Source organism: Xyrauchen texanus, chromosome 37, assembly GCF_025860055.1.
Source record: "Xyrauchen texanus isolate HMW12.3.18 chromosome 37, RBS_HiC_50CHRs, whole genome shotgun sequence".
NCBI lineage: Eukaryota > Metazoa > Chordata > Actinopteri > Cypriniformes > Catostomidae > Xyrauchen > Xyrauchen texanus.
The window spans coordinates 14,416,329-14,438,170 of NC_068312.1; the positions used below are offsets into that span (position 1 = coordinate 14,416,329).

General features: G+C 38.2%; 2 protein-coding genes across 2 annotated transcripts; both read left to right on the top strand.

Annotated features, from left to right (window-relative positions):
- Positions 1-444: 444 nt before the first annotated feature.
- Positions 445-8,240, top strand: pop5 (POP5 homolog, ribonuclease P/MRP subunit). The gene is made up of 5 exons (XM_052109131.1): positions 445-492; positions 582-724; positions 918-1,067; positions 7,071-7,154; positions 7,449-8,240. The coding sequence occupies exons 1-5, from the start codon at positions 473-475 to the stop codon at positions 7,568-7,570; spliced, it is 519 nt and encodes a 172-aa protein (XP_051965091.1). The 5' UTR covers positions 445-472; the 3' UTR covers positions 7,571-8,240.
- A 176-nt stretch (positions 8,241-8,416) lies between these two features.
- LOC127630887 (RING finger protein 10-like) lies at positions 8,417-20,457 on the top strand. The gene is made up of 17 exons (XM_052108737.1): positions 8,417-8,954; positions 10,111-10,301; positions 11,829-12,034; positions 12,230-12,320; positions 12,460-12,644; positions 13,088-13,224; positions 13,337-13,494; positions 15,326-15,460; positions 16,062-16,281; positions 16,386-16,519; positions 16,652-16,769; positions 16,912-17,013; positions 17,166-17,303; positions 17,404-17,495; positions 19,279-19,336; positions 19,439-19,618; positions 19,759-20,457. The coding sequence occupies exons 1-17, from the start codon at positions 8,810-8,812 to the stop codon at positions 19,830-19,832; spliced, it is 2,364 nt and encodes a 787-aa protein (XP_051964697.1). The 5' UTR covers positions 8,417-8,809; the 3' UTR covers positions 19,833-20,457.
- The last annotated feature ends 1,385 nt before the right edge of the window (positions 20,458-21,842 follow it).

Genomic DNA, 21,842 nt, shown 5'->3' on the forward strand with positions numbered 1-21,842 from the left:
TTTCATGGTTAACGTTTAAAGAATAATTTAAAGGAGTTATTTATTATTCTTATTAATACAAATAATAACAATAATAATAATAATGAATCACTATTCTTAAAGAATCACTTTATATATGGTTTATATATTGAAAGACAAAAATAGGATATCGAACGCAACCTTTTTCATTTCGACTGCTAAATTAATGCTGTCGTCTAGCGCCCTCTTTCAGTGGACAATGCTTGCACAATGGAGGCCTACACAAAATACACAACGTTTTTCTTTTTAAGGATAATGTTGTTCAGGTGATCATTCTAACAGTTTTTTAATACTAAAAACAATATTTAAAAAATACCTCACAAAATAAACAGCAAAACCGGGACGTCAACGTATAACCACGCCCACTTTGGGCCAACGATAAATATTATTGGCCGAAAGAAACCCGGAAATAAAGTGTAGCGTTTTCAAAGCTTGTTCTGCACGTGTTGAAAATATGGTGCGATATAAATCGAGGTAAAAAATTTGGCTTGGTAACAAAATAAAATAACACTGTGCATATGCTGAACAAATGTAACCCGTGATCATTCTTTTTTTACTTGCAGATACTTACTTTGCGAGGTGTGTGCCTCTGAGCGGAGCAGTTTGCAGATGTTAGACGAGAGAGGCATTTACCAAACAATCCGAGCAGCCGTGAACCAAGCTCATGGGGACTACGGATCAGCTCTGGTCAACCTGGCAGTGTCAGGTTAGCCGCTTGATAGCGAATATCCTAACCGATATAAAGAATAGTAACCACAGTGATCCGGTCATTTTTAAAGCGTTGCCGTTATTATAAATTATTTATAATGCTGTTTATTCAGACTCATTTGGCATGACATTTAAATATGGATCAATTCAGTGTCTCGTCACAGAAAGTTTATTCTTAAATCTTGTTGCAGTGAAATACCTGAATGCCCTCACTGGAATGGTTCTTATACGCTGCAGGAAAGCACACTATCAGCTCATCTGGTCTGCCCTACCTTTCATCACCTACATTGAGAACAGAGGTCAGAAGGTGCAGTGCTTCCTCAACTGCTTACATGTAGGAGGTAAGAGGTGTGGGTGAAGTACTGGTCTGATTTCTGAACATCCAGCTGGACTGTTTGCACATTTTAAAGGAATAGTTCACCCAAAAATTTCTCCCAGCACCTTTTTTTCTTCTGCAGAACACAAACAAATATTTTTAAAAAGAATATCTCAAGTCAAGTCAAGTGGTTTTTATTGTCGTTTCAACCATATACAGTTAGTACAGTACACAGCAAAACGAGACAACGTTCCTCCAGGACCATGGTGCTACATAAAAACAACAAAGGACCAACATAGGACCACATGAGACTACACAACGAAATAAAATACCTATATAAACTACCTATATATACCTATATAAAGTGCACGTGCAAACATGTGCAAAGTACAGGACAGTACAACAAATTACTGACAATGAACAGGACAATAGACAGTGCAGCGCCGACCAGTACTCAGTAGTGCAAAAAGATGACAGTTTCTAAAATGTAAACATAACATACTATGAGATAATGTTCTATGCACATAGCAGTTATTGAGGTAGCAGACGGTTATAAAGTGACAGTTATTAAAGTGCAACTCAGGACACGTGTGTGTGTCAAACCAGTCTCTGAGTATTGAGAAGTCTGATGGCTTGGGGAAGAAGCTGTTACACAGTCTGGCCGTGAGGGCCCGAATGCTTCGGTACCTCTTGCCAGATGGGAGGAGGGTAAAGAGTTTGTGTGAGGGGTGTGTGGGGTCGTCCACAATGCTGGTTGCTTTATGGATACAGTGTTTTTTGAAAATGTCTTTGATGGAGGGAAGAGAGACCCCAATGATCTTCTCAGCTGTCCTCACTATCCTCTGCAGGGCTTTGCGGTCCGAAACGGTGCAAGTCCCAAACCAGGCAGTGATGCAGCTGCTCAGGATGCTCTCAATAGTCCCTCTATAGAATGTAGTGAGGATGGGGGTTGGGAGATGTGCTTTCCTCAGCCTTCGAAGAAAGTAGAGACGCTGCTGGGCTTTCTTGGTGATAGAGCTGGTGTTGAGGGACCAGGTGAGGTTCTCCACCAAGTGAACACCAAGAAATTTGGTGCTCTTGACGATCTCCACAGAGGAGCCGTCGATGTTCAGCGGATTGTGTTCACCTTGTGCTCTCCTAAAGTCAACAACCATCTCTTTTGTTTTGTCGACATTCAGGGACAGGTTGTTGGCTCTACACCAGTTCGTCAGCCGCTGCACCTCCTCTCTGTATGCTGACTCGTTGTTCTTGCTGATGAGACCCACCACGGTCGTGTCATCGGCGAACTTGATGATGTGATTCGAGCTGTGCATTGCTGCACAGTCGTGAGTCAGCAGAGTGAACAGCAGTGGACTGAGCACACAGCCCTGGGGGGCCCCAGTGTTCAGTGTGGTGGTGGTGGAGATGCTGTTCCCGATCCGGACTGACTGAGGTCTCCCAGTCAGGAAGTCCAGGATCTAGTTGCAGAGGGAGGTGTCCAGGCCCAGCAGGTTCAGCTTTCCAATCAGGTGCTGGGGAATGATTGTGTTGAATGCTGAGCTGAAATCTATGAACAGCATTCGAACATATGAGTCCTTATTGTCTAGGTGGGTGAGGGCCAGATGGAGGGTTGTGGTGATGGCATCGTCCGTTGAACGGTTTGAACGATCACGCAAACTGCAGTGGGTCTAGTGAGGGGGGCAGCTGGGTCTTAATCTGCCTCATGACGAGCCTCTCGAAGCACTTCATGATGATGGGTGTAAGTGCGACGGGACGGTAGTCGTTGAGGCAGGACACTGAAGACTTCTTTGGCATGGGGATGATGGTGGTGGCCTTGAAGCACGTTGGAACAACGGCGCTGCTCAGAGAGATGTTGAAGATGTCGGTAAGAACATCTGCTAGCTGGTCTGCACATCCTCTGAGCACTCTGCCAGGAATGTTGTCTGGTCCAGCAGCCTTCCGTGGGTTGACTCTACGTAGAGTTTTCCTGACATCTGCCGTGGTAAGACAGAGCACCTGGTCGTTGGGAGGAGGGTGGACTTCCTCGCCATCACGTCGTTCTGCACTTCAAACCGAGCGTAGAAGTCGTTCAGCGCATCTGGAAGGGAGGCATCTTTGTCACAGGCAACTGATGTTGTCCTGTAGTTGGTGATGGCCTGGATGCCCTGCCACATGCGCCGCGTGTCACCGCTGTCCTGGAAGTGACTGTGGATTCTCTGGGCGTGTCGGCGCTTTGCCTCTCAGATTGCCCGTGACAGTTTGGCCCTAGCTGTTCTTAGGGCTGCCTTATCGCCTGCTCTGAAGGCGGAGTCTCGGGACCTCAGCAGCGTGCGCACCTCCGCAGTCATCCACGGCTTCTGGTTGGAGCGTGTGGTGATGGTCTTGGAGAAAGTGACATCATCAATGCACTTGCTGATGTAGCTGGTCACTGATGCTGTGTATTCCTCCAAGTTGGTAGAATCGCCATATGTTGCAGCCTCCTGAACATGTGCCAGTCAGTACACTCAAAACAGTCCTGAAGAGCAGAGATGGCTCCTGCTGGCCAGGTTTTCACCTGCTTCTGAAGCGGTTTTGTGCGTCTGACGAGCGGTCTGTATGCTGGAATTAACATAACAGAGATGTGGTCTGAGTAGCCGAGGTGGGGCGGGGCTCCGCCCGTGCAGCGCCTGGGATGTTTGTGTAAACAAGATCAAGCGCGTTCAGCCCCTCTCCTTGCAAAGTCCGCATACTGATGGAATTTAGGGAGCACTGTCTTGAGATTTGCATGGTTGAAATCTCCGGCGACAATAAACAGTCCGTCGGGGTGAGCGTTCTGCAGTTCGCTCATAGCCCCATACAGTTCACAGAGCGCTTCCTTAGCGTTAGCGCTGGGGGGAATGTAAACTCCGGTTATGCAAACAGTGGTGAATTCCCGTGGTAGATAAAAAGGTCTGCATCTAACAGTCACAAGCTCCAACAGCGATGAACAGTAACTAGAGACTAGCATAGAGTTCTTGCACCATTCCGTGTTGATGTAAACACACAAGCCACCACCGCGAGTCTTACCGCAGAGAGCTGTATTTCTGTCGGCACGAAACGAGGCGAGGCGTCTCAGCTCTGTAGGTCCGTGCAATGCAATAGTGAAACTTTGAAACTAAAAAAACACAAAGGCAGTAGAGCTGCACGATTAATCATTAAATGATTGCGATCTCGATTCACTTATTCCTAAATGACAACGATTCAGCTATGTATGTTAAAGGTCCCTTGGCATGCCTTTATTAGGCAGTCAAATGTAATTTTGGAATTTGATTTGAGAGGACGGGGGAGTTCTTTTAATTTGATGTGGTATCTAAAAAACAGTGCTCCTGCCCGGGATGCTGAATAAACTAGGAAACACAACAGCTAAAGACAAATGTTCTCAAACTGCAGGGTGCCACAAAATTTCTGATCAGTTTAAAATTGTAATTGCTGCTGTATCGGCAGTATCAAGATTAACTCTGTACCTTGTGCTGTTTGATTACAGTTGGCTACTTTCAAATGCTCACATGTAGGGATCTCCCAATACCATTATCGGGTCTGATACTGCACTCATGTACTGGTAATCATACTCGTAAAAATGCTCCTATACCAAAACCCATCTGACGTATGAATGTCATTACGTAAACATTCAGCCCACAAATTAAAATCACTTTATGTCCTTGTGATATTATTTAGCAGCTAAAGCTGCAATTTAATATGATAAATATGTAGTTTGCATGTAATTCAAATGTGAGCGCTTGTGAATGTGTGGAGACAGTGTTGACACTGAGTCCCGTAGCAACCGGCTTTTCCAGAGTGGGAAGCTGCCGACATAATATCAGAGCTCCTTGGTTAAAACAACAAAAATTAAGGTAAATTTATAGGAAAAAAGTATGACAAAAATGTATCCCTTCTGTACAGTTACGTAATATTCACTTTAATATTACTAATAATTATTATAAATCAGTAGTAATCGTATTATACTTAAGCATTATCTAACATGTGTGATGCTCTGTTATGCAGCACTTTATTTGACAAAATATAACTACATTGTTGCATTTGATTAAAGTATTTATTTATTTAAACACCATTTTGATGATACAGTTTAAATAAACAGACATCAGACTTGGTATCGGCGAGTACCAAAAATGAAGTAACGGCACTCGTTCTCAAAAATGTGTTATTGGGTCATACCTACTCCGTACTAACATGTGTATGTCTGCCCTTGCACTCGTGTTCTGTGATGAATGCAGCTGTGTGCGTGATCAGCCAAATGCTTTTTATTTATTTTTTTAATGCCCCTCTTGACATGATATTAATGTGTAAGAAATCTTATTTCAAAATATTGGATCTGTGCAATGTGTAAATGCAGCTTACAATGCCTGCTGCTCTCTTTTATAGGCATTCTGACTGCATCAAAGTAGTATTAATGTATATCTAATAATCATACAAGTATTATTTTGCATTGGATCACTTCTTTAATGTTTTTATGTTATTTTTATATAAATCTATAGGGCTGCACCGATACCACTTTTTCTCTTCCGATATCGTAAATCTTAGTAGTGGCCGATCCTGATCCGATACCAGTGTTGTTGTTTGCATAATCAGTTAAGAATATATTTACATTATTTTGTAGAACTACTTGTGTGCGCTCTTTAATATGTAAAGAAAAACAAACCTCTACACATTTAAATATAAATGTATAGCTTATTAAGACACACTTTATTATTAACTAGTATACTGGATAATGTAGCAGCAAAATTAACAGTAATTCCAGTCTTCATGTCTTCAGTAGAAAATAATTGTATTTATTTTTTTACTTTTATCTGGAATTTAAATGATTCAGATCTCTTTTTTTTTTTTTTTCAATTTAGTTGTAAGATATCAGCTCACTTTTCATTCACAATTATTTTTTGGAACCCATTCAACTCAAATATTATTATAATTAGTAAATAATAATAATATATTATAATAGTAATATATTGCAATATATCTCAATCGTGCACCTTTAACTTTTAAACCCTCACGCTTTTATTTTGACATTCTGAACTCTCCTGCAAGTCCTGTATGTGTCTGTTTGTAGGCAAGTTCACAGTAGTTTAATTCGCTTCTTATTCAAATTCTGGTCAAATGCAACTCCAGTGCCGTTCTAAATGCATATTGTAAGTGAACCAAACTATTGAGTATCTACATCTGAGATGTTGTTTGTGGGTAGCGCTCAAATATTGTGCAACGTGTGAAGGCTAAAAATTGTGTGTGTGTATGTAAACGGAGCAGTGCCATTCACTGACATGCTGGAGCTGCGCATGCATTTATATATTTACACAGCCTTTTGTGATTCACAGAGCTTTCGCACATCTTCAAGTGGCTTTTAATAAAATGCACAAGTCATATTAACTACTTTAATGGTGTTTTTATGGTTTTAAGGTATTTTTTGAGCTTGGCAGTAATGAACTTGTTGCACAAAGTATCGGATTTGGATCGGCCTTGTCGGACTGATACCTGATCCGTCTAAAAGCTTCAGTAACAGAGCCGATCCAGGTCAAAATGGATCAGAAGAATGAAAGTCACATAGATCTGGGATGGAATGAGGGTGATAATTATAATTTTGGGGTGAACTATCCCTTTAAGATTCATACTGTACATGGCTGCTTGTTTTGCTGTAATATTACAATTCTATAAAGTCAGAAGAAGTCCAGTTGGCCTTAGGTGCATGTCATTGCAGGCTATAGTGTATGAGTGCATAGTACATTTATGGAACACTTTCTCTATTAGACCTTGAGGTGGCTGGTTGACATCACATTGAACCCTAATGTCTTTTTTTCTTTGGTAGCACTACAAGGTTCCATTGGTTAACATTAGTTAACAACATTAGTTAACATGAACTAACAGTGAACACTATTTTACATTAGCAAAGATTAATAAATGCTGTAAAAAATATATTGTTAATGGTTTGTTCATGATACCTAATGCGTTAACTAATGTTATTGAATGGAACCTTATTGTAAAGTGTTACCTAGCTGTCTATGTCCTTTCTTGTCCATGTCCACAGGAACAATTAGAACATGTCAGAAGTTTCTTGCTCGGTACAACAGACAACAGCTCCACAGAATGCTGCTAGACTGCAAAACAAATGGTAAGTTTTGGTTTGCTGCCTTTTTTCTTATCAGTTCCATTACAGTCTGCCTTTATAAGTACAAGAGATGTATTTATTCTTGGAAAAGAGTTCCCCCAGGTGGTAAGCTGCACATTTCTGGACATGTAAAATACTGAAAATAATACATTATTATTATTTCCGTGTTCTATTTATAATAACTGATGTGTGTAGAACTTTAATACAGTGATAAAGCGCAACTTGTGAGGTCTGAAAATTTGGGGAACCACTACTAATCTCTCTCTCTCTCACTCACTCACTCTCTCGCTAACATAGATGAAAGACAAGAGATTAGAAGAGCTATCCTGAGTTGTTCCCTGGGTAATGTCAGTGGGGAGAAAGCTGATGAAGAAGGGAGTGATGATGATGATGATGATGATGATGACGAAGAGACCTAAACACCCTCATATCAAACTTTGTACCTGATTTGTAGATGAAGATGGTGACATCTTGGATTCTTTAAATTATTTTCTTATCATATAGAGATTAGTTAGATCACATAAAAAGATCAGTGATCTTTTTATGTTACATTATTGGACATTAAAGGGATTGTTCACCAAACAATGAAAATTATATCATCATTTACTCACCCCCATGTTGTTCCAACCCCTTGTAATGTTTATTTTTCTGTAACAGGCAAAACATGTTTGGCAGAATGTCACTCTACAGTATTATTTTAAGGAAGAAAGTCAAGCAGGCTTTGAAAGTACATGTTAAAACAACATATATTTTTAGGTGAACTGTCCCTTTAAGGAAATTGTTAACATGGAGTCTGGATCATAAAATAAACTTGTATAGTATTTATTTTCTGAATATTCTTCAGCACTGTATTTTTTTTAAATGTAGTATATTGTGATACATTACTGTTTTTTTTTCTTTCACTTTTGCACTGAGTAAATCCATGACTGCTTCTACCAATTCGCCTAAAAATAAAACACGTGTGAGAAATTACTGCTAGTATATACCCTGAAAAGTTGAACAGGTCATGTTTATATCACGACAGTGTTTTATTGTTTGAAAGATTTTGTACTAAATAAAACCATTGCTGCTTGTAGCACGGCCAATAAAAAACGCATGTTATTACAAAGTCAAAAACGTTTGTTGTAATTTTAATAAACCAAATATTTTTGACACGACTGTATGACACACTGTACATTACAGCACGTCGAACAGTGAAATGCACCAATCAGAATCGGCATGTCCGCGCATGCGCACGTCGTAAACCCTGCGAGGTATATAAAACTCATCCGGGTGTTTGTGGTTCCCGATTGGCGACCTGTCGCCATAAGCCTGAGTTTATTTTGCTTCAATAAAATTTGGGTAAAAACCCATTCAATCACCCGTTTTCCTCTTTAGGAGAGCGGTTAACGCCTTGTGGGGCGCAACACTTCCCGCTTCAAGAAAAAACTGCGCGTTTCAAGGGGCGAGGCCCCGCTTTTTGGGCACCTATTTTTTTGTGTTAGCACAGCTTGTTTTTACTGAGACATTTGGATTGTGTCTCTCAGTTTTCTCTCGGTTTGTTTGTGGTCAATATGTCGCCGTAATGGGGTCTCCGCGTTTGACAGAAATGAACAAGGGCCTTCGTCGCCTGACCCGCGCCAGCAACAACCCGTTGTTTTTCACTTTTACCCTGTTTCATGCGAGAGAGCTCGGAGACTCTCTCCCCAGAGTTCGGCCTCAACATGGAGAAAAATCCAAACACCAACAACAGCAGCAGTACGAAGATCCCGCCTCGCTCCAGCTCTATAGGCCCGACTCCTGCAGACACTAAAACCAAAACAGGTACACCTTATGGACATCAGCACCTTATGGACATAAACACACGGTTTTAATGGTCGAATTTGAGCTGTCCCTGGTTAGGAGAAAGGGTATGTTATGGTTATGACGTAGTTTTGTTCGTGTCTGCCGAGATAACGTAGCTCCAGCTAGCTTGATTGGCTTGCTACTTGCACCAGTAGTGGATAATCGAACAATATTAGTATTAATTTGAAATCAACTCCGTATACAATATTCAGAATAACAGTTAAACTATTAATATTGTCATTCAACCATTTGGGCCTATTCCACCTTCTTGGCCAGGCTGGATTTACAACTTCACTACACTTTTACCACCCTAATTAAATTTCTCTTGTGTCAGTGAATGTATCCACCTGATATAAATCCATATCAATATCAAAACTTTACTATAAAACAAATCTATATAGGTAGACTGATATAAACGCATACCGAATATCCCCTAAATCTTTATTGATTTCTCCTAAATATTTATTGACATGCCTCAGGGGAATACATTTTCCCTGCTCCACTTTGTATTAGGTGGATGTATCGTCAGGATCTATTCTGGTCATCAGGCTGCCATGTGATCAGAGGAAAAGCTTCAGTGGTTTAATGCTCTCTATTTTTTGGAGGGGCCTAAGGAAGCTATAAACATATCAGCATGAAAATATTGTAGATAGCCGTTTAAATTGTTATATTGTATACTGCTCTCGTCTTCGTTTTGATAAATAATGTTTTGATGGAGGCATATTTGGAGTATCTGCTGCTGACTGAAAAGCTGTGTTTGCACCCCTTCTCTTATCATGTGGCCCTTTCTGAAACACTTTAAAGTACAACATGTGACTGAATTGATGAAGTTAGGTCTGTGTTAATTGTCAAAGTAGTGATCAATTTGGTATGCATACTAAGAACAAATTCACAATTCATGTTTAACAATCCGACTGTGTTATGTCAGATAATTATATTTTATCTTGAGGAGGGACAACAAACATGACATTCTTGACTGTTATTATCATTTATTTCAATTTTATTATCAATATTAATTGTAATAAACAGGGTTCTCCCTCATCCATTCTTGGAACTAGGCCTACATTCATTTTATGTTGACGAGTAAAATTAAATTTGAATACATTGTGATACGGTTCTTTCCTCTTTTATTTAGATGGCAAGAATAATGGGGGCTCAAAGCGCTATAACCGCAAACGTGAGCCCTCTTTTCCCAAGGCTGAGAGCTTTTCAGGCCCTCGGCGTTCCCAGCCACAAAAAAGCAAGAATTTTGACAAGAGACCCCCTCAGAGAGGTGGCGGTGGGGGTCGACAGTATGGTCTCGCTGGAGGTGGGAGAAGAGAAGAGGTGGGTTTATAAATTGATTTTGAGCCAAATAATTGAATCCATTATGTTTTCATGCTTCCATATTAAATCTCAGTGATCATTTTGGTTAATTATCTACTAGGAGTGGGTAAAAATATCGATTTTCCGATACATCGCTATCTTCATTTGAACAGTCTCGATATGGATTCTTAAAAGAGCTTGGTATCGATACATATTTTCAGATTCGATGCTGATTCGCAAGCTTTTGATATTGATTTATATGAGTGTTTTCAGGTATAATATCCCTTTGGCTAACATATGAAATACAATGTCTCCAGGCTAATTCTGTGACCTATACAAGGGACCTTCTAACTAGGTACAATATGAAAATTATACTAATATATTTAATTTTACTAATGATATTTTCTTAGTATTTCAGCATTTTGGTCACATTTTAGACACAAATCAATGTATTTAATCAATAAATATAATAGTATATTGCATATATTATATTTTGTTACATTATTATTGTTTAATTGCATATTTGTTTTACTATTTACAGGTACGTACATTGATTTGTTGAACAAGTGCTAAAACCGGTAATGATCTCGCTGCTGAATTCTCCACTACTATACTAAACAATTAATTTACTGGTGAGTGAAATCTAAACATTTACCAACCAGTTGCCAAATATATATACATTTATATTCGCATATTGTGGAATTTGGTCTCATGTGAGTGATTTCCTCTCATTGTAATGAAGGGCTGTAAAAGATATTTTACTCCATGCGCAACCCTCCACTACAATGAGATAAAATCACTTTCATTTGCAACTTAATTTCACGCTATACAGCTAAAATGTGTTTATTTGGTGACTGGTTGGTAAATATTTTGATTTCACTCTGATTGTGTAGTATAGTGAAGTATTCATCAGCGAAATCCTTTCACTGCATGTTGAGAGTAAAAGTTGTTCCATGTAATCTGTGTCCAACCCATTTGTCATTTGAATAATGTCTCTTTTAAAACCCCTTGTGTTCTGTTGTCAGTTGTTGATCAAAAACAAGAAACTATAAAGTTAATTTAAATCTAATCATGAGTCTCATTAGCACGCTCTAATTTACAGAGGCTCCTTACAGAAATGCTGGTTTTGTTAGAGACAGTACTGGTTTAAGCACGTTCATACTTTTAAATTGCACAAATTATGCACGTAACAAAAATGTTGTTAATTGAATACATGGATTTGGATCTGATAAATCATAAAAAACAGATTAAATATAATTTGTAAAATGTATATTTTCGTAATATACCTAGTTAGAAGGTCCCCTGTATAATTAACAGCATAATTTCAGATGTAAACAATAGGGACATTATAACAGAAATATACCCATATTAATCTATATCGAATCAAGAGCTTGTGAAATGGAACTAATTTGGGAAATCTGAATCAATGACCAGTCCTATTGTCTACTAGAAAATAGTCAAAGTTTGAATAGCCTATAATGCAAAAAAGTAAACAAACATGCCTATAGTATCAAGTATGAACTCTTAGCACTGTACATTTGTCATTAGGTAGCAGAGACCTGCCGGGCAGAGTTTAGCCCAGCTCAGTTTGCTGGACCTAAAAAGATTAGTCTGAACCACCTGCTCAACTTCACGTTTGAGCCACGAGGAGGTCATTTTGGCTCCGGAGGCGATGGCCATTCCTGCTGGGGTCGTCGCAACAAGTGGGGTCACAAACACAAGCCCTTCAACAAGGAGCTTTTCCTACAGGCCAAGTGAGTATAAAACATCATGTGAAATAGAATTCTAAACTTCAGCTTGAAGCATGAAATTACTATTGTGTTATTTTATGTTAATGTATTTTCCAGTGCTTATTGCGCTAAGAAAAAGTGCTAAAGTACTCTTTCCTTTTTAAATAAGATTGTGATGCCTGCATTCATCTTGTTTCTTAAATGTGTATTTTCCACAAGTTGCCAGTTTGTGGTAATTGATGATCAGGACTATCAGGCCCACTTCACTGATCCAGACACACTGGTGGACTGGGACTGTGTGCAGCAAGTGGTGAGGATTCTATGCATTTAGTTCCAGTTCAGACCACATGATTTATTTTACCTACTTTCAGTAACTCATCTGAACTTTTGTAGACACCAGATGAAAATGCTTATCTTCATGACGTTTTTATCTTTCTCATTCGGCACAGCGCATCAACAGTCATGAGGTGCCGTCATGTCCGATCTGCCTGTATCCCCCCGTGGCGGCCCATATCACACGCTGCGGCCACATCTATTGTTGGCCGTGTATGCTGCACTACCTCTCTTTGAGTGAGAAGAGTTGGTCCAAGTGCCCCATTTGTTATGAGGCCGTACACAGTGTTGACCTCAAGAGGTTTGTACAGAGATTGTGTAATAGGAATGTTTAGGTTGACTAAATAGATTGTACTGTCGTAGGTCTCTTTTTTTTCTCTGTGGTTCTTGTCAGATCTATTAGTCAGTTGCATTACTACCATGTCTATTACTATCATTTATTTCAAGATTTTTATAATTAGTCTTTGTAGATATTTTACTCAAGGAACGTTTGGAGACTATTTTAAGTGAACTACCATATTTTGTTTATATTTATGTTATTTTTTAAGACAACAGACTCTTGATATAATGGCAATGTTTTTTTAGTTCCTTATTGTACTCAAAATTGCATGTGAAATCAAGACGTACATTTTCTCAATACATTCATTAATGTCTTTTTTCAAGGTACAGTGAAAACATTAATACTTGTTGATTTAAGTGTTATCCTTAATGTTGTAACTGAAGCCTTACCTTGGCATCTTCCAGTGTGGTTGCCATGGAGACCCATCAGTATGTGACCGGTGATATAATCACCATGTGTCTGATGCGGAGAGAGAAAGGAACGCTGGTGGCTCTTCCCAGCTCTCAATGGGTTAAAGTGGAGGAGCCCATTCATTTTGGAGGTGGGATTTCTGTCTCCGACATGCTGGTTTTGGCATGCATCTTTGGTGGTATTCATTTGACTGCGTTTTTTAAATTTCACATTTGATCGGGGTTTTCATTCATTTGATGCAGATGTACATTTGAGCTCATACTCTAAGCTGCTGCTGGCGTCTCGGGAGCAGGTTTTGGGTTTGCTGGCTGAAGAGAGGGTTGCTCTCCAAACACAATTCAACCAAGAGAAAGACGACCCACAGGCCTGTTTCATACAAAGCGCCTTATTGCAGCTGCAGGTACACACATGCATTCACACTTTCATATGAATGTACTCAATCAGTGTTTGAGAAGTTGCTTTGAAACTTTGCCGGGCTATGAGATACTCAAAATTCATAGTAGTTAAAGGGATGGTTCACCCAAAAATGAAAATTTTCTAATTTACTCACCCTCATGCCATCCCAGATTTGTATGAACTCAATCGATGATTTTTAGAAGAATATCTCAGCACAGTAGGTCCATACAATGTAAGTGAATGGGTACCAAAAGTACTCTAGACAACTCTGGTGGTTAAATCCATATCTTCCGAAGTGATGTGATAGGTGCGGGTGAGAAACAGGTCAATATTTAAGTCCTTAGTCCTTCACATTCATTCTCCTTCTGTTTTTGGTGATTCGTATTTTTCATTCATATCGCCCCCCTATTTGGCAGGGAGGAGAATTTGTGACACAAAATTACTTTTTTTTGAGTAATTTTTTGAGATTTGTTTCTCACCCACACATCATATCATGTCTGAACATATTAATTTAACCACTGGTGTCGTTTTTGGCACCCATTCACTTGCATTGTGTGGACCTAAAGTGCTAATCTTCATTTGTGTTCTGCAGAAGAAAGTCATACATATCTGGGATGCCAGGTGGGCGAGTATATCATGAAAGAATTTAACGATCACTTTAAACATTTAAGATACACTTTTGAAACAAATAGTTAGCTGCTCTACAAGTTAAGTAAAGTATGGAGGAGTATTTATAAAAAATCCAATTCAGATTATCTACTGGACAAACTAATTTAACTGAGGTTTAATTAACTTTTTAAAATGTTTTATAAAACTAGAATGAAACCGACAATGAGACATTTAAAAACAGTGATTTAGCATTGTAAAAAATGTAATAAAAAAATGTGAGTACCATATTTTTCCAGAAATAGTCACACCTGAAAATAAGTCGCACCAGGTCAAAATCCTGCTGTTGAGAGGAGGAAAAAAAAACAGAAGTCACATCTGTGTAAAAGTTGCACTGACCGAGGTTACTTCACAATCGCTCTGTGACGATTGCGCCTGGATGCACGCATCGAATTACGTTTTATTTTGGTTGGTTTTAATCAGGAGCATTTGCTTTTAAGTAATCCATTGTAATAGTTTATTATATTCAGTTTGTTTCATGAAAAAAAAAAAAACCATGACGGATCAGCCCCATCTGTTGTAACTATGCTGTATACAAATAAACCACTTTTAGTCAGAGTAAAACAATATGCCTATCGTATTCTATTATCTTATTAAAGTTGCGGTATTTGCAACTTTAATAAGTTAATTAAACAACCCTCTTTGCAATGTATTAATTATCTGGTTCACCGACTGAATTTTTTTTTATTTATAATTTTTTTTTTTGGGCATGTGATAGGTTGTGTTTGACACAGGTATAGAGTTTTTTAGAACAATAATGATGATGGAATATTTAAACTGATAGCATAGAATACCTTTACGGTAAAATACTCTCAACAGACAACTTTAAAACGCTACTACCGTTTCTATGACTGATGTTTTTGTGTAAGCTTGTGTTTTGGTGTGCAGCATGTTTGACTGGCCGACATCAGTTATGTGTAAATGATGTATGTAAGTTGCGTCGGACTATTAATCACAAGACCTAAAAAAGAAAACGTGTCTTATTCCAGAATATTCAGTAGCTACACTACCTGGAAAATGGCTCTGCTATAATGCTGATTTGAATAACTATGTTACTCAAAAACTTTGTGTGTTAATAGTGTCAAAACATTTAGTTAGTTACTCCCTAACATTGCACTTAAACATGTAAACCTCACAATCTAAACCTTATTCAATCCCTAAATCGACAGGAGCGAGAGGAGGGTCTGCTGAAGTGTCGCAATAAGAATAGAGGCTCTGTTGATGAGCTAGACATGAGGAAACTGTCTCTTACTGAGCACTCCTCTCCAGAGGTCACACTGGTCAAGAGCTTCACTAACTCTAAGGTGAGTAAAGACACCACCTCTTCTATTAGTACACCTATACTACCATTTGTGATGAGTATGACCGTTTCAATGCTTAATACATTGTCCCTCAGCATAGAGTAAAGGGAAAGACATCTTTTAGATTTAAACTACTGTTCTCAACTGGTGACTCCCAAGCCTGTTCTGAACATCAGGGGAAATCAATGTTAAGTTATAACATTAAATCTTTTTTCTTTTTATTACATTTAATATACATGTATATGTGTGCACTGAGCAAAATGAAGCCATATGCTCTAAATTGATTTCTATTGATTTGCACAGGCTTTGTTAGGTTGGGTGCGTACGCGTGTGCACGTGTATAAACAAACCTAATTTTATATCTGGCAGTTTCCTTTTCAACATATGTAGGGGGTAATACTTTTGCATATTGTTGGGCCTTTGCATTTATTTGTAATAGTAATAAATCCCAATTAAACAATTGGACCAAAATAAAAAATGTTGGGACTGTTGAGTCACCACTTTGTCAAATGTAAAATCTGGACCAGAAGGGAAACCAGTTGAGGACCACTGCAGTTAATATTACTGACACTCATTTAATTTAATGTACTGTGTCCAAACTCAGCCCATTATACAGTATGCATCAGCATTTGATGATGAGATTCAGGAGCTCCACGAGGAGCCAGTGGAAGAGACACCTGCTCAGAATGTTCCTGAGGTAGATGAAGAGATTCCTGAAGAACCAGTGGATGACTACCCTGTGGAAGAGACCAATCAGACCAGTCAGAATGAGATGGGCCCAATGCAGAACTCTCATCATGGCCCATTTTACTACTTCTATCAAGGTTTGTGTCTGCTAATTTACTAATTATGCCTAAACTTGTATTTTACAATGGACATACAAGGTCTATGTATATGAATGTTATATGTCTCTCTCGTGCTCATACAGCTGAGGACGGTCAGCAGATGTTTCTGCACCCAGTGAATGTTCGCTGTCTGCAGAGAGAGTATGGAAGCCTAGAGAATAGCCCCCAGTCTATAACTGCTACTGTAGTGGAGATTGATGGACAGACTGTCACTGAGGTATTGTCTCCTAGTATTGCAGATAAATACATATCTTGTACCTGGGTGTGTTTATAACCATACTTGCAGGATCAGGTTTTAAATTCCATTAGTAACACTTACCATGAAGAAACAAAATGTATTTCTTTGTAGGATATTCGTCGTCGGCATCGTTACCTCTCTCACCTGCCCCTCACGTGTGAGTTCAGCCTCTGTGAGCTAAATCTTCAGCCACCGATTCTCTCAAAAGAGACCCTGGACAGCTTCTCAGGTAAATTAACACACAAACACCCCTTATTCAACCCCATCTAAAACCAAACTGCTAAAATAAATAATAGACAGCTGATAGACAAATTAGAAACATCTGATAGAAACATTATTTTCAACATCACCTTTTTTTCTATTTCTGGCAGATGACTTGGAGAAGCGGAAGCGTCTGAGGCTAAAGAAAGTGAGGGATGAAAAGAGAAGAGAGAAGAGGATTGAGATGGAGGAAAACAGAAAACAGGGCAAATGTAAGAATTAAGCTCCCCATGCCACAAAATGTCACCTGAATGAACTCTGTCCTGTTTTTCTGAAAGCGTTAAAACAAAAAACTTTTTTGTACATTTTATTTTTCTTTTGCTCACTATTGGCTCAAAAATGAGTGTTTTTGTGTGTCTGTTAGATCCAGATGTGCATATTGGGCTGGAGAACCTCCAGCAGTTTCCTGCTTTTGGATCCCCTCCTCAGAACAGCCCAAGATATCAGCCCCCAGAGTTCCTACTGGGACCCCCCTCACCTCTGAGCAACAGCCCATCCTCTGGTAACACACACACACACACACACACACACTCACTTATACTGCTCTGTGGTTGTTGTTATTATTATTACTATTATTTTTACCATTTATTGCTTTATTTCAGATGGAGTGATGTTCCCTTATCTGAGTCAGCACAGTCCCTGTCTCAGTGTAGCCAGTGTGGAAGAGGACTCTCACTGCATGTCCTTTGCTCAGGTTTGACTGCAATTTTCTCAGAAATGGCTTAAAACACTCCCATTCAAACATGGATTCTGGTACACCCAAAGGCACTGGTGATATTTGCACATTGGCTGGGCCTTCAAATGTTAAAGAGCACCTATTATGGTTTTTAAATGTGCCTGATTTTTTTTTTTTTTTTTAAAGGTCTCATACAACATATTTGCATGCATCCAAGGAAAAAAAAAAACCCAAAAAAAAAAGAAACTTTAATTTGCTCATAATTTAAATTGCAGCATTACCTTTTTTTTTTGCCAGTGTCAAAAACGACTCGTTCAATGGTCTGTTCTAAAGGATTAATTCTAAACTCATCCCTTCAGAGAGCCTACTCTGCTCTGATTGGTCAGATGTCCCAGTCTGTTGTGATTGGTCTACCACTTAGTGTAATGTTTGATGGCAGGTCAAAGCTGTTCACAAGCAGTCAATGAAGACCATTGGCAGGTATTTTGTTACCAAATTACATAGGTTAGTAGAGGAAGTAAGTCTGGAATTACTAATGACTCGTTTCAGGTGTTCAGAATCGTTTCTTTTTTTTTTGGGAGTCATTAACATTTGTCATGCACTTTGATTTTTGAAACTTTGCAGACTTTGTTTTACATTCACAAACTGCTATATAACACATTACATTTTCTGCAAAGCACAATTATTAGCTAATATTTCCATTTGATGTCACCATTGCACTGTTCTGGGCTGATTTTAAGTCCCAGTACAGCTCTGATGGATTATTTAGCACTTTTATAAACCATACTTTTAGCTAAACTTTTAAGGAACGGAACTGTTTTGCATGTCTTTTTAAAAAAAATAAATAAATAAAAAACATTCAAAAGTTAAAGGAATATTCCAGGTTCAATACAAGTTCAGCTCAATCAACTGCATTTGTGGGATAATGTTGATTTTTTTTATGAAAAAAAAAAAATTTAAATCTGGGGCACTGTGAGGCACTTACAATGGAAGTGAATGGGGGCCAATTTTTTAACTTGAAAATACTCTTTTTCAAAAGTGTAGACACAAGATGTGTGTTAACATGATTTTAGTATGATAAAATCGCTTAACTTTCTGTATAATGTTATAGCCAATTTTACAACTTCTTTGCCATGATGATATAATGTCAACAAACCCTAAAATTACTGTAAAAATTACAATATTAACAACTTTACAGCTCAAAAAATACGCTATGAAAAATTATATGCTTCACGTTTCTGCCTTTTTTTTTTTTTTTTTTTTTTTTTTTAAAACCCTTAAACAATTGTCCCCATTCACTTCCATTGTAAGTGCCTCACTATAACCTTGATTTTTTTTTATTTTTTTTTAAAGGAGGAATGAGTCAAAATAAATTTTTGTGATAATCAACATTATGCCACAAATGCTGTTTTATTGAACCTGTAATATTTATTTAACTTCTTGCATCAGGCTTAGTTTAAAGAATCGTGAACCAAACGGAGTTCAGTATCTTGAACCGAATTGTGAATTATTACACCGCTACTATACACATTTTGCAGTGGGATTTGGTGGCCGTGGTTGTCGACTGTTACCTACTGGACCTACCAGGTTATTAATGTATACTAAAACTTAATGAAAACTATTGATATAAAATAAAAATGGGAAAATTGGCAAAACAAAACGCAGCTAAAATATATGATAACTTATGATAACTTTGTGGACCCCTCATAGTTCTGTCTGCCTACACCTTGAAAAATGAGTGGTAGTCTTGAGAGGTTTGAGTGTCAAAAGCATGTAGCCTAACTTGTGACTTTTCTGGTAGATGCTGAAAGATGGGAAAGCCCGTGTGGATGCTGGGCCTAAAACCACCACAAAAAAAAGTGAGACTCATGTCATCATAATTATTTAATTTTTTTGGCTGTTTACTTTTGGCTAACTCTGAATATCTTTTTATACGACTTGACCGGTGTTTTTCTCCAAAGTGAGTGCAGACATGTTCCTGGCCCCTCCATCAGTAGACAGTGATGGAGAGAGTGACGGCTCTGATCGAGATCGAGTCCCAGTACCCTGTTTCCAGAACTCTTTCAGTCAGGCCTTTGAGGAGGCTTTGTCGCAGCTGGATCATGGAAATCGAACCCCAGCACACACTTTTCCCATCCCTGGTGAGTCTCCCTCTATCAGTCCTGCTCAATGTGTCTGTGTAGTTTAGGGAAGCTACATTTGTAATGGTAGTTTTCCATTATTTACATAGTGAAAGCATGAAGTATTTGGATTTTGACAGTAATTATTATTTGTTTTTTAGAGGAGAAAGGGGGGAAGAAAAAAAAGAAAAAGCAGAAGCTTCTGTTCAGCACCTCTATGGTTCACACCAAGTAAACGGCACTGAAATTCACCCTTGACTCCTATCACTGTCTTCTGTCTTATTCCTTCCCATCTGCTTTTTATGTTTCGTTATGTCCCTCAATAGACCTTATTCACAGTGGTGTTATTTTTGATGTGAATGAAAACTAGGCTGCGAGGGATAGACAGTCGCATAAATGACATCCAGTGTATAAAGCTCCTAGATCACGTCTAATTTTCCACATCTCAAGTTTTCTGGTCAATTGAAATGTTTTTGGGAAGATGTTTTATCTTTTTTTTTTTTTTTTGTCAGTGAAAATGCACTGAACCACAGTATAACCCTTTAAGAGACTGTTTGTCTATCCCTCACAGCCCCGTTATCATTCCCATTAAAAATGTAAAGATGGCACTACTGTAAACGAGGTCAATAGCAGCTCAAAATTAGATGGCAACAGTGAGTGTGCATGCCATTGACTCAGTATTATAGATCAATCCCCAAAGTTGTCCTAACTCTAAAGTAACCATTTAAAGATTCTACATCTAGTGACATTTGACATGGCACTGTAATTTTTGTGGCCAAATTCCATCAGTTAACATTTTCTGGAATATGAATGGAGAAATCATGGGTAGTTGTTGGTTATGGGCTGCTATGATATACTTTGGGGGGTCCTGAGATAGCAGTCAGCCAGCTGCAAAGACATCCCCCTACATGCGTGCGCACGCACACACACACACACACACACATATATATTTACACACTTTAACCATATATCGGAGACCATTTCAGGTAGTTACACCTATAGTACTACAAACCAAACCCTGATGCTTGAATCTGGGAAGCTGACAAAAAACTACAGCATGATCTAAAAGTAGAAGAATATGTAAATGAATAACCTTTGGCAGGATTTATATGCATCCGATTTATTGCTTTCAGTCGCATACACAGAAAAACCATGCTGATTTTAACTGATTTATGCTTGATTGTTTACACACCTTCAACTTTTTGTCGGGATAATTGTTCTGTGTCACACTGTATTCAGCCGACTCTTACCAGCAATTTTCATCTGCCCAACATGAGAACTGCCTTTCACAATCAGGACATTTTCCTCAATACATAAACACAAATATATGAGCCTTGTCACAAATTATAATAGCTTAGTGGGCCTTTTAAGCACTTGTCTATTAGTTGGAAGTTCTAATAGTCAAATCCATAATATTGTATTAAATGTTAAAGAGGTGCTAACTCCACTGCTTGTTATGTGTTGAGTGAAGAGAATGTAAAGACAAAGAAAAGGCTTTATGAACCATTTTGATGGTTTAGTTTTTCTCTATTCTTTTTTTTTTTTTTTTAAAATCTGAAGAAGCCTGTGATTTAAGACCCTGCATACAGAATAATTTAAAATGAATAAAGGATTATGCACTGGCATTGTCTTGGTCTTTTTTTATAATATATTTTATATATAACACAACATCTTAACGATTCACATTTCTGTACACACTTAAATATTAAATATGATACTAATGTTTTAAAGGTTCTGATTATAATCAAATAGATGGCATTGTAATAATACAATTTTGATTACTAGTGTCAATACAATTTACATTGGTGTTAATGCTAAATCTATCTATTATGTTCTGAATGTTGAGTCTAATGGAGATGGACTCAGAATTTATTTTTTTTATTTTTTTATCTTAGACTTACACTGACACTGAATGATGTGAATGCAGCATCATTCAAAAAATAGTTTTCAGTTAACAAATTCACTGTCAGCATTGATTCATTAAATCCATGTGTGGAAGCGTACAATAAGAGGGTGGTTATAGAGACTAAAGGAATATTCCGGGTTCAATACAAGGTGAGCTCAGTCGACATATTTTTTTTTTTTAAAGTTTTTATGTCCCTCCTTCTAAAATGAAAATCGAGGTTATAGTGAGGCACTTACAATTGAAGTAAATATGACCAATTACAGGAGGGTTTAAAGGCAGAAATGTGAAGCTTATAATTTTCTGAAAGCACTTACATACATTCTTCTGTATTATTTGAGC